Source organism: Mercenaria mercenaria, chromosome 9, assembly GCF_021730395.1.
Source record: "Mercenaria mercenaria strain notata chromosome 9, MADL_Memer_1, whole genome shotgun sequence".
NCBI classification, from domain to species: Eukaryota; Metazoa; Mollusca; class Bivalvia; order Venerida; family Veneridae; genus Mercenaria; species Mercenaria mercenaria.
The window spans coordinates 10,918,558-10,936,181 of NC_069369.1; the positions used below are offsets into that span (position 1 = coordinate 10,918,558).

Consider the following 17,624-nt stretch of genomic DNA (forward strand, 5'->3'; position numbering starts at 1 on the left):
AAAAGGCAACATTTGGACTGCATGTAAAGTATATGCGGCTGCTGCTACATACGACCCCGACATAATTCATATTATTGATCTAAAAGCAACTAAGAATTTTACCTTCAAGAAAGCTTGATTTTATCATTTTCCCAAATTTAACAGGTTAGTCCATAAAACTGTCCCAGAATGCAAAAAATGAAGTGCTAAATTTCAAAATTTCCATGGGGTGGGGGTGGGGGGCAGGGGATCGGACCCCCTCTGAAAAAATTGGCTGTGTCCGTGCACTATACCTGTCCAGTACTGGACATTATGGTAAACGCTTCTTTCCTGCACAAATGACAATTTCGCAACTTCTGTCCGGTTTGTACAAATTTCTGACGTATATTCTTTCCTAACTGAGGCGACTCTCTGACTGAACGCGTTGCATGGATTACATATTACTAAACCCGAGGATGATTGATTGATTCTTTTATTTCCTCCATTCTTGAAGAACATAACATATGTACATTCAGTCGACCAGATAGACATATATCAGCAAATCTAAATGAAAACAACTAAATATTATCGTTACCTTCAAATGCATGGTTAATATGTGAAAACTAACCCCATTGCGACCCTCTGCGCAACAAATTCACGCATCGAATCGTAATGGATTGACCGGGTCAATGTCTTATTGCCGTATTTACTCTACTGAAAGTGGTAACAGATTTAATTTGTTGTTGGATTTAACAATTTATGTTAAATAACTAGCGTAAATACTTACCTGACATTTTTTGGCAGTATAAAACGGACATTGCAACCAAAATTTTACAAGATGATCATTTTATATTTATATAGATGTGCCCTAGAAGGAACTTTTGCTATGCTTTAACGTGTACAAGCATTAAATCAGATACATACAAATGTGTTGAGTCAAAAGTTATTCCAACATTATCTAGGACCCTCCCCAGTTTCCTACTTAATGTTTCGCCTTAATATAAAGTTTAACAATTGCGGACGCTGTCACGTTAATCAAAATGAATCAGTTGTTTTCAGACAGGTCGGTTTCTGAAATGCAGTCAAATCAGAGACAAATGTTGTTTTCAAGTTATTAAATTGGAAAGTAAACAAAAATGCAGTATACAGACCTTTTTCAAAAAAAATATTACTTACAGTGGACTATTTTCCGAATCGAAGTCATTTCCGCTTTCAGTTGTGAGGCACTTCCGTTATACTTTTTGACAACAATAACAAATACAAAATGAATTAATAAAATCATATATAAACTGACTGCTACTCAGATCAGTGTAAGAGTAGTTGTTATTACAACACTATAGTTGTTCATTACGTTATGAGATAAAGTTTTTCTTGAACTGCATTATCAATTAGTTAATACGTTTAGATAGTATTGCATTTACAACTTGTCTGACCCCGATTTTTTACGTGAATGACAGCAGTCTCGTGCAACTCGTTGAAACAGAGTAATGAAACGTATGGTGGAGAATACAAGGACATATTATAGATGGCATAAAAGTGAGGATAATTGTATTTTTGTCGAGTTTTGATTATTGACATTCCTGCTGTGTATAAGTAAGTTTTGTAAATAAGATTTGAAAGCTATTTTGCACATATTCACATTGATTCGACCTCTCAACCAAATTTAAAGATTTTTAAGAAAATACATTTTCAAAAGTTTGTTGAATGTGTTTTGATATTTAAGTGCATTTTATTTCGTGAATACCAAGTTGAAAATTAATAATGGAATCATTTCTAGGCCTATATTGCAAGCAACTCGACTTCTTATATGTATTTAATAAATTATTTTAAGAAGTCTTCAAAATCAACGAGTACCGGCATTCTACATGAATCCAAGAACTGGCAAATGATGGTAGACCTTGGGAAGAAGTTGAAGTTCCCTGAGGAAGTGACCCACACATCTCTCCAGCGAGACGTAGTTATGTGGTCCAGGTCTCCGAAGTTAGTGGTATTGGTAAAACTAACTGTCCCTTGGGAGGAGAGAGCAGACGAGGCGTATGAGCTCAGGGAGGGGAAATACCAAGATTTGGCTGACACCTGTAGAGATAGAGGTTGGAAAACATGGGTCTTCCCAGTAGAGGTTGGATGTAGGGGCTTCCTATCACAGTCAGTGTGGAGAATGTTGGGAGCTGTTGGCATTAAAGGTTCCAAGAGCCCGAAAGACCGAATCGTATGTAATTCAACAATAACTTTCTTATCTGAGTTTTTTTTTCATCTTTATTTTAGTGATCATTCCTTTGTGTACTAATAACAGCTGAAACAGTATCCGCTTCCTGTACCAAAACGTTGTACTTTTTTGCAGATTAATTTTATCACACCCACCCATTTTTTTCTAATTTCAAAGTCTGCGTCCCCTTAACGGGAAAATAAATGTAAAAGTAAATGGCTATTATACATATTAAACAAGTGGTAATTTATCTTCGACCGGCCACATTACTTCAATATTTCGTGTCGCAGAGACACTCCGCGTTACCATCAACCTTTCAGAAAAAACTTGGATGAACTTCCCTAATGAACATCAGGTCTACACGACATTACTTTGATTGGCTGATGTGGAAGTTTATGTCAATCGTCACTACACGTGTACACTAGAATGTGTATATGCAACGCAAATGTGCAATGTGACTTACATAAACAATACAATTTAATGTTTACCATTTTCAATTTCAGAATCATTTCAAAGATGACCTTTATTCATCATTTCGAGTTTCATTGTGTGAATATTACACTCTTTTTTGTTTGTTTACGTTTTGCCTAACTGTGCACAAGGCCGTGTCGTATAGACCGGATGTCCACTTGGGAATTTCATGAAAGATTTTCCTGTAACGTTGACGAAAGCATAAAAACTGCGGAGAGTCTCTGCGAGACAATGGTACATGATGGAAGTTAATTACTACTTGTTCAATAATGCTCAATATGCATAGTACCCATTTACCGAATGAGGCATGACCGTGATAGTTAAAGCATGCCTAGAGGTATGGCATAGCATGTACAGTGGCATTTTCTTTCTGGTCTGGTGCCATTTGGCAGAGATAAGCAAAAGAAAAGGTATTTTTTAAATTATGTTATTAGAAGTTGGTTATGGTTTGTAAAAACGAGCCTAAATCGGAGAAATCAATCTAAATATCTCAGACTATAAGCTAATATACTGTTGAGAAACTTTAAGAAAATTTATCTCATATTTTTCGTGCAATCGATTTCAATTATTTCTTCAATTATTGTTTCTTACATTCAAATACCAATTTCAAACTGGTCATGCATCCTGTCCAGACCTTAAAAACGGGCATGTTGATATACCTTTATGACAGCTGAAATTGATAAAGTGCATACATGTATTGCAGTAGGTATATGTCAAAAATTGTCCTTACAAAAAGATCCAGGAAATGTCTGGCATTAAATTACCATGTACCATTCTATGGCAATATTTTAAACATAAAAAATATACAGTATTATTAATGTTCCTATAGACCCAAAAGATGAAATAAGGAGAAGGCTTTTAACATATTATTATCATGAAATCAGTAATAAAGCCAATAGTGGAAGATCCCTCTGCTCTCTAATGGACAAAAATAAAATTAACGCGCGTTATGTCCGGTCGGTCTGGGTGGGGGCTATAGCGTTTTGTATTATAGGTCATTTTAATCCTCATCAAAGCAAAGCTTGACTGCATACATTTTTGTGAAAAAGAATGCCTTTTAACTTCTCAAGAAATATACCCTGGTTTTATACAAAGCACAAAATGCAATGGATCCAAGGAAAATCTCCTTCCCGCTTCCTCCTTCATGCTCCACCACACTAATCAAATGGTCAGTTCCCTCTCATTTCTTGCGTGTTGTCCACTGAACAAACTTCTCCTTTCTTATTTCCAAAACCGCTGTAACATTTCCTTAAATATCTTTTCGCAATCTGTAAATAGGATTTTGGAACTTTTCAATCTTGCTGTGATATTTGCAAAACTGCCCGGAAGTATCAGATGAGTGAACATGCCATATTTTCTACCTTTCCCATAAAATCGTCACGTGGGACTCAGTTACATATTTGGAAGGTATAATTTCCAATAAGCAGTCATAAAGCGATTATGTGCATCCATATTCTCTCAGAAAACATAATTGTATTTTTATGCTTTGGCATGAAGAAAAACAGTGATTAAGACCGTGGGAATGAGCATAGTTTGCAAACTACAGAAACAACTACATTAATGTTTGAAAGCACCTCTAAATGCAAAATCAATATATACAAACTAAAATTAAACTTGAATTACTTTTATCAAGAAATTGCGAAAGCTAGTTTAAATCAATTTGTCAAATTCACATCGCTGCCCTTAGAAACTAGATTTTAATTTCAGCTTCCATGTAATTAAATTATTATTGTGACATTTTAGAATTTCAATAACTATTGTTTCGTTATGTTACATATAAAATTAAGTTTAATTTTTGTCTGATAGCGTTAAGCTTCAGATTATTAGATTCTAACTGCGCTTTGTTTGCAAATGAAAGAAAATGTGTCTAAATGCCCACAAGGAATTTTGCAATATCTACCTACGTACACATTTATTTAGCTGCATTTCTATGTTTTACTACTTAATAGAAATACGGTCTCATTACATACGAAGGAGTGGCAACTGAGAAAAACAAGTTTAGAACAGGAGAGACTTAAGAACGAAAAGCACACTATTAACGTATGTGTGATACCTTCGCCACAATAGAAGAAACCAATGGCTTAATTCAGTTCAAAGGTATATCAAAAGACCTATAGACTTAAATTACACACTGGTTGGTTTGTTAAGTTAAACGTCACACTGACAAAATCTTAGAAAGTATGACGACTTTCCAGCTACTGATTGCAGTGGAAAATCACAGGTACAACTACAGGCATTATTTCCCGCATACACGTGCACCTTGGCAGAACCACCTACCTTCCGTAAGCCAGGTGAACGGCTACATCACCTAAAAGAATTCAAAACTGAGAATGTCCTTAAAAACCTCGCGATTTTGATTGTATTTCAGAGCTTAATGCCAATGCACAGGAAAGTTCATGGCTTGCTTGCAAAGCGTAAATCTTGGGACTTGATTGTTCAACATGGACTATAATTCTTCAAAGATGTTTACTGACATGAGAAAAGCCTTATGCAAGAGGTAGAAAACCTTCAGTGCATTGATCAGTGAAATAAAGTGAATTGATTTACCACAAACAATAGTGTATTTGTTCAGATCTACATTTTGGTGAACCTGCATCTTCGAATACATAAAAATGAGTAACAAGATCAAAATAACGTGTACTATTTCGGCATGTATTTTGAAATTGTAGCACAAATCCTAGATTTAAACACTGTCACTCATTTTAGCACCCTTGTTTACCAATATGTCCCACATTTTTGTGTGTACAAAACTATTGTTAAGAAAACGTTCATTGGCTATCTCATAAATTCTGACTATCAGCTGTTCCTATTCTTAAACAGTCAAACATTTCTTGTTCTAAAACTCATTTGGAGATGTGTACATTATCTGTTATCTATTCTAAAACATAAAATTTCTCCGCGCTTCCTGTGACACTTCAAATGCACTTTCCTAATTGGTACTTCAAGATACTTCTTTAAATTGTACTTCAAGTATATTTTCACGATACTTCCTTAAATTTTACTGAATGATACTTCCCTAAGTGATAGGTAAAAGGCACGTCTTGGTACAGATTACAGATTATCTTGGGCTTTAGTAACACTTCCTGTGATATTCAAAGTGTAATTCCCTAAATGTTTTTCCGAGATACTTCCTTAAATTATACTTCACAGATACTGCCCTAAATGGTACTTCAAAATACTTCTCTAAGTGATGCTTTAAAGATTTTCTCCTTAATAACACTTCGAGATATCTTTTTAGATTATATTTCAATGGTACGTCCCTCAATGGCGCTTATGAATGCTTCTATTATATGGGGCTTCAATCAATTTCGCTTCCAATGGTACTTAAAAGGGACTTCTATGTAAAGACATGCTTCCTATTATACGTTAAATGCACGTCCCCAGACGTAACAAACTTGAATCATAATTGACATATCTGAGACAGGACTTTATACAATCTACCTATATATCCGCTGGTTATTGTCGTAGATATGAAAAAGACGTTGGAATCGAAGACATTTCTAGTCGGCATCAATTCAATCGCATTGTGTGTACGCACGCATTATATGTACACTAATGAACCTATGTTAAATAAAATCCTAACATTTAATGGGTATATTGTACACTCAATACGTGCGTGCATCCGATTGGGGCGATTTAATGTTGGCGGACATTTCCAGCTAATATTTGGAACTTCAGAAACGAGCTTTTACTCCTGGCAAACTGTAAATATGCTGCATTTGTGGATGTTATATTACTGCGTGCGGGTTCTCTTTCAGGTGGCATTTTCGTCCGGTTACTGCATGGCAAGCGTAGTTGTGTGTTTGCCATGTTCACCTATACTAAAAGTATGAAAATCAGATACAGTTAGAAAGGGAAACAATGTTTTGCAAAAAATATGATAAAAGGTTAAAGGTAAGGGCAGATTTTCCGGAAGCACAGAACACCCCAAACACAGCCATATAACCATGTATCGCAAAGTAGGCCTACAACAAAAAGATGCTGTCGCGGATAAATATTGTAGACGGGTTGCTTCGCAAATCCAACAAATACATTTTAATTATATGAAGGGGTAAGGGGTAGATAAAAGGGAGGATGTTGGGGGAAAGTTGAGCAAGGGGAATTATTCAAAAGGGAAAGCCACATACCTTAAATGCAGTAACCTTACAACGTTAACCACAGCAGCGCAGACAACCAAGTACAAAAGACAAACACACAGGCATGTAAGACCTATCTCTCCCTCCCCCATCCCACTCCCATTAATGGGCCTAGATATATATCGCAAGTGTCAGAATTTAAGCACATTTAGAAAAAGTGATAATTTGTTTAAAATACACTCAAAGTTATGCGACTTGTTAATATGTCAACTTCCTCATACGCCAAGGGAGGATTATTTAAGATAAAGTAACTTCATTGGTTTCAAAGCTATTTAAGGAAAACAATATTTTGCCAAAAAACCTTAGAAGTCCGGAGTGGAGGGATAATTTTATTAAAATAAGGAAATTAACTCGAAGGGTGCATATTTGCACTGTGATCCCACATTCTGTGAAGATGCATATGTTTTAGTGAATTAAGGATATTTTCAAAGAGCAAAAGTGGAAGTAATTTTGTAAGAAACGTCAGAATTATGGGTCCTTGTATATGAACGTGTCTTATGATCCTTTAAACCTGTTTTGAAGTTTATTGCAATACCTTCATTATGTCTCCCACCACACACTGGTGTGGGAGTCATATTGATTTTCTCCTGTCTCTGTGTGTGTGTCTGTCAAAAACATTGTCCGCACTCTAAGTCGAACATTTCTCATCTGATCTTTACCAAACTTGAACAAAATATGTTTGCCAGTAATTCCTCGGCCAAGTTATATAACTAGCCAAATTGACCCAGGCACTTCGGAATTATGGCCCTTGAAACTTGTTTTTTATAATCAAAGCAGTCAAAGTCTGATAGGGCAGTTGAGAACTTTGTGCATGGTTGACTCATATACTTCTATTCAGATGATTAGACAGTTGTGGGAGACATGCGCTTTTCTCAAAAGCAGCTCTAGTTGGTTTCAGAGTTTGTCTTAAAGTAAAATCAATAATTGCGCTATATTTAAGTAAAGAAAAGAAGAAGTTCCAATATAAATAAAGGCAGAGTTAGTTGGTACTCGATGTGTGTCGTTTGGTTCATAATGTTGGTATGTCGTTGGTACATAATGATGCTAAATGTTTGTGTGACATTTTAATCAAATACATGTATAGGTTTCAGAAAAACTAAGAAATGTTTATAAGAAATCTTCATTTGGGGGGATAGTTTTCAAGTGAAATGTTGAGATAATTTCGACAATAAGAAAGTCACTTATCAGACCTGGTATGTAAGTTTGTTTTTCGATTCTACAAACATATTGTACGTTTCAAATCGAATGTAATAGCTTTATCGGTTCCTAAGATGGAACAGGACGAGGCGGGAAGTTCCGGGCGAGACTAAGAGATTTCTAAAAAGACCTCAAAACATAGTTTGTTGAGGGTTTTATTAATGAAGAAGTGGGTAAATTTCAAACTACTTGCCGTATGTCTTTAGCCATGTAATAAAATGTTAAATGTTTTTTTTTATCTTAAAAGGTTCCGACTACTTACGGTGGATGATTTAGGTTTTCTTTGCAAGTTAGACCTTCTCGAAAATCTACGTCTACATCGAGTCACATTCATTTCCGCTGTATTTTTTTGTAAAAAGCAGCATTGAATCAAAAGCTATCAATTTATGCAAATAACCCTCATTATGTAATACCTCCATGTTTTACATGTTCTAGAAACATAGTGTTCTTAGTCTAGAGAGTTGTTTATTTACCAGGAAGACATTTTGATTACCTCTAACTAAGTACAAGTACGTCGAAATTGATCTAACATAGAATTGATAACTTAGATGTCTCGAGTGTATGTTTTGTTTGTGAATAAGAGAGAATCTATATAAGGACAATATATCATTTTCGTGGAAACCTGAGGAATTGTCGCGTGACAGAGCCCAATTTCACGAGTAAATATCGCTATTCTTGTATAAAAACAACGCACGGAGGCTAAAGGAATAATTTTATTATAGGTGAAGACTTTCTGATTTCCGACACGGGTTGCGCAACGTGCATTTCGATATATTTATTGTGTTTTGCGAAATACATAGTACTTCCGTAGCTAAATGTAAGAAGGAGAGTAAATTTATAGCTAAGGCGGATATATGTAGGGAGATGGCAGTATGATTGTTCCAGAAGCTATTACAGAAAAGAACTGTGTTGAAGAGATCGTAAATATTTTATGCTATAAAATAGAAATCTTTTATTTTTTCCAACACTTTTTCCTCCGCGCAGATACAACGACATAAATACCAGATGTTTATTTGTAATCATTTGAGCAGGATTTATGTGTCCGGCGTGCCATTTAAAAATGAAAAAAAAAATGCATTAACAATACGTGAATTTCATTGTTTTTATATATTACTTCTTCCGTTAAAACAGCCCAGGTCCAATCAGGAGTAGTTTATCATGCTAGAAAAATGTTTCAAAGTAAGAACAAATCGAAAGAAATGACAATATGTGATGTAGATTGTCATTAATGCGTTCGATTTTATACCATGCAAGATTCTCGATGTGAAAAGTTTTATTAAACATTAATGTATACTTTTAAATGACAGGTATCGTCATGCCTCCACAGACTGACAGAAAGCTTCTACAGAAACAGAATTTAATGCAAGTCATATTATGATACATTCTTCTGCAAAGAACAGTTCTTTTTTTGTAGTAACTGACTAATAATTGTTATCATCTTAACTGTCCGTATAATGTATATTGATATATGTAATGTTTAATATATGGATATTTTACAATAATATAATATTAAAAGATTATAAAGCTTTAATTCCAACTATATTCGAAAATAAAATATTGTGATAAGAAATATGTAAACGTGCGGTGTTTCCTTTATTGAAAAAGATACTCAATTTTATTTAAGCTTAGATTTCAGACATTGAAACAACTGCACATACACTCTTTTGAACATTACACGTATCGTAGTTAATCATATATTAACAATTCACAGCAAACGCAGCATTCCATCTGTTAATACTAGTTATACTCACTTTCTTTGCAAGAAGACAAATATTGTAAAGGAATTGCATTGTCAATTGTTTCGGGAGAGAAAGTCCTTAAGCTGTCAGTTCCAATTAATCGGCATTAACTGCTGCATTCTTCGCTTTGAATGAGATTTAAAAACTTCGCGTTTTACGACATCAACATAACGGCCTGACGACGATGTGCAAACTGCTGTCAGAAGGCGCCAGAGCGAGGTGAACGCATTTCTGCCACCAGACCGAAAAGGGCGCCATTATGCCGGTATTTTTATCAACAAATTTAACTGTCAGATAACCAGAAAAATGACAAGATCTGCTTTTTTCGCCGTTTAAGAAAATAAGGTATTACCTTTTTCGCATAGTTTTATCAGACTTCTTTATTATAGAATATTTCACATTTTTATTTCTATAAAAGTCATTTGATAAGAGACTTCCCGTCAGGATAAAGGAAGGTAACCATATACTATTAACCAATCAGTTGTTTTCAGAAAAAAAAATACAATGATAATGAAGCAGTAAAAATAAGCAGTTCCAAAAGCAAACAATTTGCAATAAAATATCGAATAGAAATATAAATGAACAGATGGAAGAGCACGTGACTTAGGTAGGACCTAAGTAATGTCATTCCAAAACGCTAAAATGTTCTTGTCACAAATGCGACTTTAGGAGCACTGTGTGTCTCTATATAGAACTTATAACCATGTAACGGCAACAACGTTAAAATTGCATGCAGACCGCGTCAGTTTTAACAGCATAATGTCAGCTATGTTGAATTTTATGTACACGTATACGACGACCTCTCCACAGTTGTAAAATGGTATTTATATGTAGAACTGCACCCATAAGGTCACTTGACATACAAATTATAAAACAAAACTAGCAGATACTTTCAACTCTTATACACATCATTAAATATTTCATAATTATATAACGAAATCGTGTCTTTTCGGCGCTCATTCAAAGTAATATATACCATTCTTTTGCGTTTTTTGATTACAAGTAACTATTATATATAATACGGAGTTACATGTCTATTTCTCTTAACCAATCCCCTATTTAATTACACATTGGTACGATATTGCAATCCTGTCACGTAGCGTATTTAACCTTTACCCCGCTAAGTTTTCTATAATGGACTTTATCTTTCAGTTTGGAAAGTACCATTAACTGTTTGGTGCATGCCAAAAAGATACTGACTGAATTACGAAGAGTGCAGAGCATGTATGATCAGACTGCACAAATTGAAAATGTAGTATTGCCCTCAGACAAAAAAGTACTCGTCTATACACATAATACAAGTGATAATTAAACACGTCATGGGTATAATCTATAAAATATGTTTCATTAAAGACGAATAATATAAAACGTTTATACATGTATTGCCAGGAAGACATTTTACCATGTCACAAGGCTCATGTAATAGTGTTATAAGGCATTTACGTGAAAGCAGTTATCTGGAAAAAGGATTGTGCGTATTTTCCCAAAGGTAAAGTAATATGCCCAGACACGTCAAGTCGCTAAAAACAGTAGCTAATTATCTTATTTTTATCAAGTCCTCCATTTTCCAGTAAGATAAAAAGGGACAATAAGGTATTGGTAATCAGTTGCGCAGGTGTTAATTCAAGCCATTTTTATTCCACGTTTTTATCAAAATGTTTTTTCATGGTGGTCGATCTTGCCGAGTAATTTACCACTTTGAAATAGCACACATTAAACAGTTGGATGATGAACGGCTAAGAAGTCATTTATCTCTATATTGTAGTTTTGCTTAAATGAAAACCTCTGTAGCACAGCAGACACAATTTTATTACATATTTTTCAGTGAATAATCGAAATATTAGAGTAAATGTATCTGGTATTTTCACAAATATCAAAATGTCAAACTCATTTGTCACTGGTAAGAAACTATAAAATTGATCAAAACATGAACTAAAAAATGTTTGTTTCACACGTACAATCAAAATATCTTTCACTCGTGAACACTATATCTTGCATTTGCATTCGTAAAAATATGCATCTGGTGTTCACTCGTGAAAGGTATTTGAGCCGCGCCATGAGAAAACCAACATACTTCACCTAACATCCCCAGATGGAACTACAAGAAGGCCAGATGGACCTTTTACCAAAGTCTGAGTGATGAGCTCTGTAAAGACATCAAAGTGGGAGGTAGAGACATCAACCGGGTTGTCAAAGACTTCAACGCCAGTATACTTAAGGCTGCTTACAGCGCCATTCCAAGGGGAGCAAGAAAGGACTATAAGCCATACTGGAGTGATGAGTTGGAGAATCTACAGGCAAAGTTATCAGAAGCCAGGGAGGAAGCAGAAAACAATCCCTCACAAGAAAATAACCTCTCTCTACAGCAAGCCAAGGCCAAATTCCTCAGGCACAAACGGGAAGCACAGAGGAAGAGCTGGAGAAACAAAACAGCCTCGCTCAACCTAGAGCGAGATGGCCAAAAGCTGTGGAGATTGACGAGACAGCTGAACGATGAAGAAACAGGAAGAGGCACAGTAACTTTGGAAGAGAATGGTGAACTGTTGACGGGTAAACAAGCGGCAAACACTTTTGCCTCTAACTACAAAGATGTTTCCAACATCCCCATCAACAGGGAACGGCAAAGGGAAGCCCGAAGAGAAAAAAGGGAAAGGCAGACAAACCAAGTGACACCAGAATGCCTGAAGCAGGGTCTTAAACTGCATGAGCTACAGACAGCTCTTAGGCAGTTGAAGACAAAGAAGTCTCCTGGACCAGATGGAGTCAGAAATGAAATGCTGACCCATCTAGGCACTGAAGCAATTTGCAAACTCCTCGAAATTTACAACTACAGCTGGATACAAAGACTGCTTCCACAGATATGGAAAGAGGCAGTCATGATCCCCATCCACAAGAAAGGGAAGGATCCAAAGAAGGCTGCAAGCTACCGCCCAATCAGCCTAACCAGCTGTGTTGGAAAGACCATGGAGAGGATTGTAAATGCACGCCTGAAGTGGTACATGGAGACTAACAACATATTTGCAACGCAACAAGCTGGCTTCAGACAATTTCGCTCCAATGAGGACCAGACCACTTATCTATCGCAAGAGATAGAGGACGCCTTCCAAGAGTAGAAAGTCATGCTTACAGCATGGATTGATCTGCAGAGGGCGTTTGAAAAAGTCTGGACTGATGGACTCCTTGTCAAGCTGATGAGGACTGGAGTAGGAGGTCACATGTTGAGGTGGATTAAGTCATACCTCCACAACAGGAGAGCAAGAGTCAGTTTAGAACATGCCAGCAGTAGGAAGTTCCTGTTGCGTCATGGTGTCCCACAGGCGGAGTCTTATCCCCTACACTCTTCTTGCTTTTCATCAATGATCTGGTGTCTGAACTACCGAAAGGAGTTAATGCTGCTCTCTAAGCTGGCGATCTGGTGTTATGGTGTAAGGAAGAACATGCCACTACAGCCACATACAGGATGCAAGAAGCCATCAACAAGCTTTCAGCTTGGGCTGAAGATTGGTGTGTATCGATCAATACAGAGAAATCGTCCACCACACTATTCTCCCTGTCGTCAAAGCAGAGGGCGGGTAAAATCAAGATGGGAAATACTTCGCTGATTGAAGCAGACGAGGCAAAATACCTTAGAGTGACCTCTGACAAACGGCTAACCTGGAAGCCCAACATTAGACAAGCAGAAGGGAAGGCCCGTAGGAAGCTTGCCATGATGCGCAAACTTGCTGGAACAACGTGGGGAGCAAATGAGCAAATACTCAAGACAGTATATCAGGGAACAGTGAGACCCCATTTAGAGTATAGCTCAACTGCCTGGTCCACTACTGCCAAAACTAACCAACAGGCTATAGACAAGGTTCAGAACCAAGCATTGCGGATCATGACAGGTGCTACAAAGTCTACACCAATCTCCTTCATGGAGAAGCTAACAGGCACACAGCCGTTACAAGACAGAAGACATGCAAAGGTTCTGCTTCAAGCAGAGAATTTCATGTCTTTTCAAGACCATCCCATGAAAGCCAAGCTAGATGGCTACACAAAGAATCGGCTCAAACGTAGCAGCTTCGTACATGAGGCAAAGAAACTCAACCGAGAGTTCAAAACTTAGCTGAGCATACCAACGACTCCCCTAGGTAGTGAAGACATCATAAACCCACTAGCGAATGATCTGTCCTCAGTGACTGTGAGACTTGCTGTTCCTCGTCTTGACCGCGGGAAGCAAGAGGATGAAGGCATTCGGAAGAGCCTCACACTTGCTATGATCAATGAAGACTATCCTCCGGAATTATGGACTCATGTCTATACAGACGGATCAGCCATATGCGCCGTCAAAGATGAAGGAGCAGGAGTTTTCATTCAATACCCATCTGGCAAGAGAGAAACACTACATGCAGCCACAGGAAAACACTACAGCAATTACAAGGCAGAGACTGAAGCACTCATGAAGGCCGTCTCAATGGTTGAAGACTCGGCAGAAGAAAGCTCCTCAGTCGTCTTTCTCACAGATACACTGTCTGTCATGGAAGCTCTGATCAACAATAAAGCTCCACAGCTAGCCAGGAGAATGCAGAGCCTGAGTATAACCTGCAAAGTAGCACTTCAGTGGGTTCCATCCCATTGTGGACTTGCAGGCAATGAAGAGGCAGACAAACTGGCTAAGCTAGGAGCTCAGTCAGAACAACCAACAGAACCTGTGAGTTACAAGGAGAAAGTCACCATCATCAAGGCACTAACGAGACCAAGGATGGGGGAAGATGCTTTTCATCTCCTTGATCGGTCTGAACAAGTGATGATGGTCAGGCTCCGCTCAGGGCACAACAAGCTCAATGCTCACATGTACAAGAAATACAGACTGACATCATCGCCAACTTGTCCATGTGGTGAAGAAGATCAGACTGCGGAGCAAATACTTCAGAGATGTAAAAGGCATGACCAGGAGCGAGTTGCGACTTGGCTGATAGATACCTCAATCCACCAGAAACTATATGGAGGCATTGAGGATCTTCGGCAAACCACAAGTTTCATCGAGGCTACTAATCTGACAGTGTAGATGCGAACGACAAGAAGAAGAAGGAACCTTCAATGATGCAAAGTGTGCAGTTCCATGAAAAGCGGCGTATTGTCCCCAGATAAAATAATAGCTGTGCCCTAAACGAGAAAACAGTGGGCAGAACTAAACAGAGGGGATCTGTGGTTATAGAGCCTGCATACCACAGAAACTGCCAAAAGACAAAATTAAGAAGCAGGCTCCATATCAAAGGGATTATTAAACAATACCCAAAGCTCTTTAAAGCGGGAGTATTGGACCTACCCAGGCCGAAATGTTCAAGCTGAAAAATTAAACAGTACACTAACACAACATAAATGTCGTGCTGAACAATCTGAAGAGATCGAAATATAACAGCCCTGAAGACCTACTTCAACTGCATTTCTTTACGCACCATATCACCAAGATCATAAAGCAACGGGGACCATATCATTTAATATTATACCGAAAATCTTGAAAGTATAACAAGTATTTAAAAGTTGCTCCAGTTAAATAAAAGTAACAATTCGGATACTACTGTTTCATTTCTAGATTTACATCTCTCCATTTATTACCAAAATTTGTGACAAGAGGAATGATTTTAATTTTAATATTGTAAATTTCCCACGTGGATAGGTATGTTCACGCAGGCATCATTTTATTGAATATATATTTCTCAATTAAAACGGTTTGCCAGAGCGTGCAGTCATGTTCAGGATTACAATGAATGTTATCTATGCATTACAAATAAGCTTCTTCACCGAGGCTACCGTTATTATAAATTACGTAAATACTTCGCTAGATTTTACTATAAACGTAATTCAGAGTAGCTTTTAAAATTTAATAGTAATTTAATCACACTTTTGCGAAAAGGTGTATCAAAACCAGATATTTATGGGGATGTGGTTTACAAACAGGTCACGGGAATATTCAAGTTATATTTATTAATGTTATAAAACATTATATTAAAAGAGGTTATGACCCAACTGTTTTGAGCCTCTCCGCATGTTGAGACAACTACGCCTTCCTTTGTGTCTGACGGATATGATGGGTAGTTCTTAAAAACAACATGCTATTTCAATTTCTAGCTTCTTGCCTGTTTCGCCCGGGCTCCTTGGGGCGTTTCCATTGTTGTTCTGTATTCTGCACATTTGGTGGTCACAGGTTGAGAGCGTCATATCCATATCCGGTCCATAACTAACATTCATGAAGAGATTTCAAAATAAATTGACGAAAGATTTTCTCATGAGACGTCTCAGGTGCAAGACCCAGACCATTATCTCAAAGGTCAATTTTGTTTGTTTGTTTGTTTTGGGTTTAACGCGGTTTTTCCACAGTGTTTTAGTCATGTAACGGCGGGCAGTTAGCTACCAGTGTTCCTGGGTTCTGTACCAGTAAAAACCTGTTCCTCGCAAGTAACTGCCAACTTCCCCACATGAAACAGAGATGGAGGACGAATGATTGCAGACACAATGTCCTTTATCAAATCGTCACGGAGAACATACGCTCCGCCCGGGGATCGAACTCACGACCCCATAATCCGTAGACCAACGCTCTCCCTACTGAGCTAAGCGGGCGGGCTCTCAAAGGTCAAGGTCACACTTTGATGTCAAAGGTAATAGGTCAAAGCACTATATTGTGACGCAGGAAAATATACCTAGACTAAATCTCTAAGTAGACGAGGGCCATAACTCGGTGAAAAATCAAAATATCATTCAACTGTTACACCTGTTCATATATTAGATCCAAGTATATTTAAAAACATGAACAGTTATTTCATATAGTTAAAGCATGAAATTTACAAGTTTATTTGTATTAACAGTACTATGCATTAGGTTTGAAATAGTACACACTGTATACATGTATAGATCAACAGTATAAATGTGTACTATCACTAATAAAATTGGCTGTTTTTAACAATCAACTGTTACTACATGACATTTAATTATGAGTTTAGTTCTATATGCAAACTTAATTTATATATTTAGTAAAGTTATTTCTATGAAGTTTTATTCAAATCAAATTCATTTAGAAACGAGACGTTTAAGGTGTCACCACTCCACCAAATATATTATAAACCAAACTAGCCGGAAGCATGCAAAGCTACATTTCATCCTAATCTGGCTGGCGGTTAATGCGGAGTTACAGGAACAAGATTTTGTGACATCCCGCACGGACAGACAGATAGGCAGACAGATAAGGGAAAAACAATATGTCTCTCGATGTTAGGGGAGACATAGTGAGAAAGAATATAAGAACAACAAATGTTCTGGCAGTAAAGAAATGGTAAGCTATCAGAGAATTTAGTCAGAACACGCAACATATTAAAGCAGCTTGAACATCCTGGAGACATGATAATTGAGATTTAAAACATATTTTGTCTTTTGCGAAAGGATTACAACCGCCACTCAAGAAGAAAAAAATATTTAGCAAAAGCAGCCTATCCATGTGTGTTGTTAAACTCTAGTTTTAAAGGGAAAACTCACAAGTACGATTTCTATGCTTAAATAATGAATAAATGTATCTGTATAATCTACATACTTTGCTTTGGAATTTTTCCGGATTCATACGTGCATTTATATGGTCATTTAAAAGCTTTCTAAACTGCTTAATGATGACGTGCTTTAGGCTATAATGATGTAATATTTTCTCATATTGTTCACATTTATATTTTTTCTTTCGTATGTTTCAATATCTGTCCGTCGAATAAAGACCTGTGGTTAAGGCCTTTCCAATAAAAACGGCAAATATGTAGATATTATATACTGGTTCAAATGAAGTCTTAAAGCAGATTTTTAAATGTATTTGACGCATATTTCTCACTGGTATAACGCTCTCTTACGTGTGTTTTCCAAAAAGAACGTAACCAAGCAACATAAAAGCTCGACTCGGTG

At 37.0% G+C, this 17,624-nt stretch overlaps 1 protein-coding gene across 1 annotated transcript; it reads left to right on the forward strand.

The window, feature by feature from the left end:
• The first annotated feature begins 1,846 nt into the window (after positions 1 to 1,846).
• On the forward strand, positions 1,847 to 9,329 carry LOC123547684 (uncharacterized). The gene is made up of 3 exons (XM_045334949.1): positions 1,847 to 2,167; positions 8,829 to 8,888; positions 9,276 to 9,329. Exons 1-3 carry the CDS (start codon positions 1,847 to 1,849, stop codon positions 9,327 to 9,329), a joined length of 435 nt encoding a protein of 144 aa, XP_045190884.1.
• The last annotated feature ends 8,295 nt before the right edge of the window (positions 9,330 to 17,624 follow it).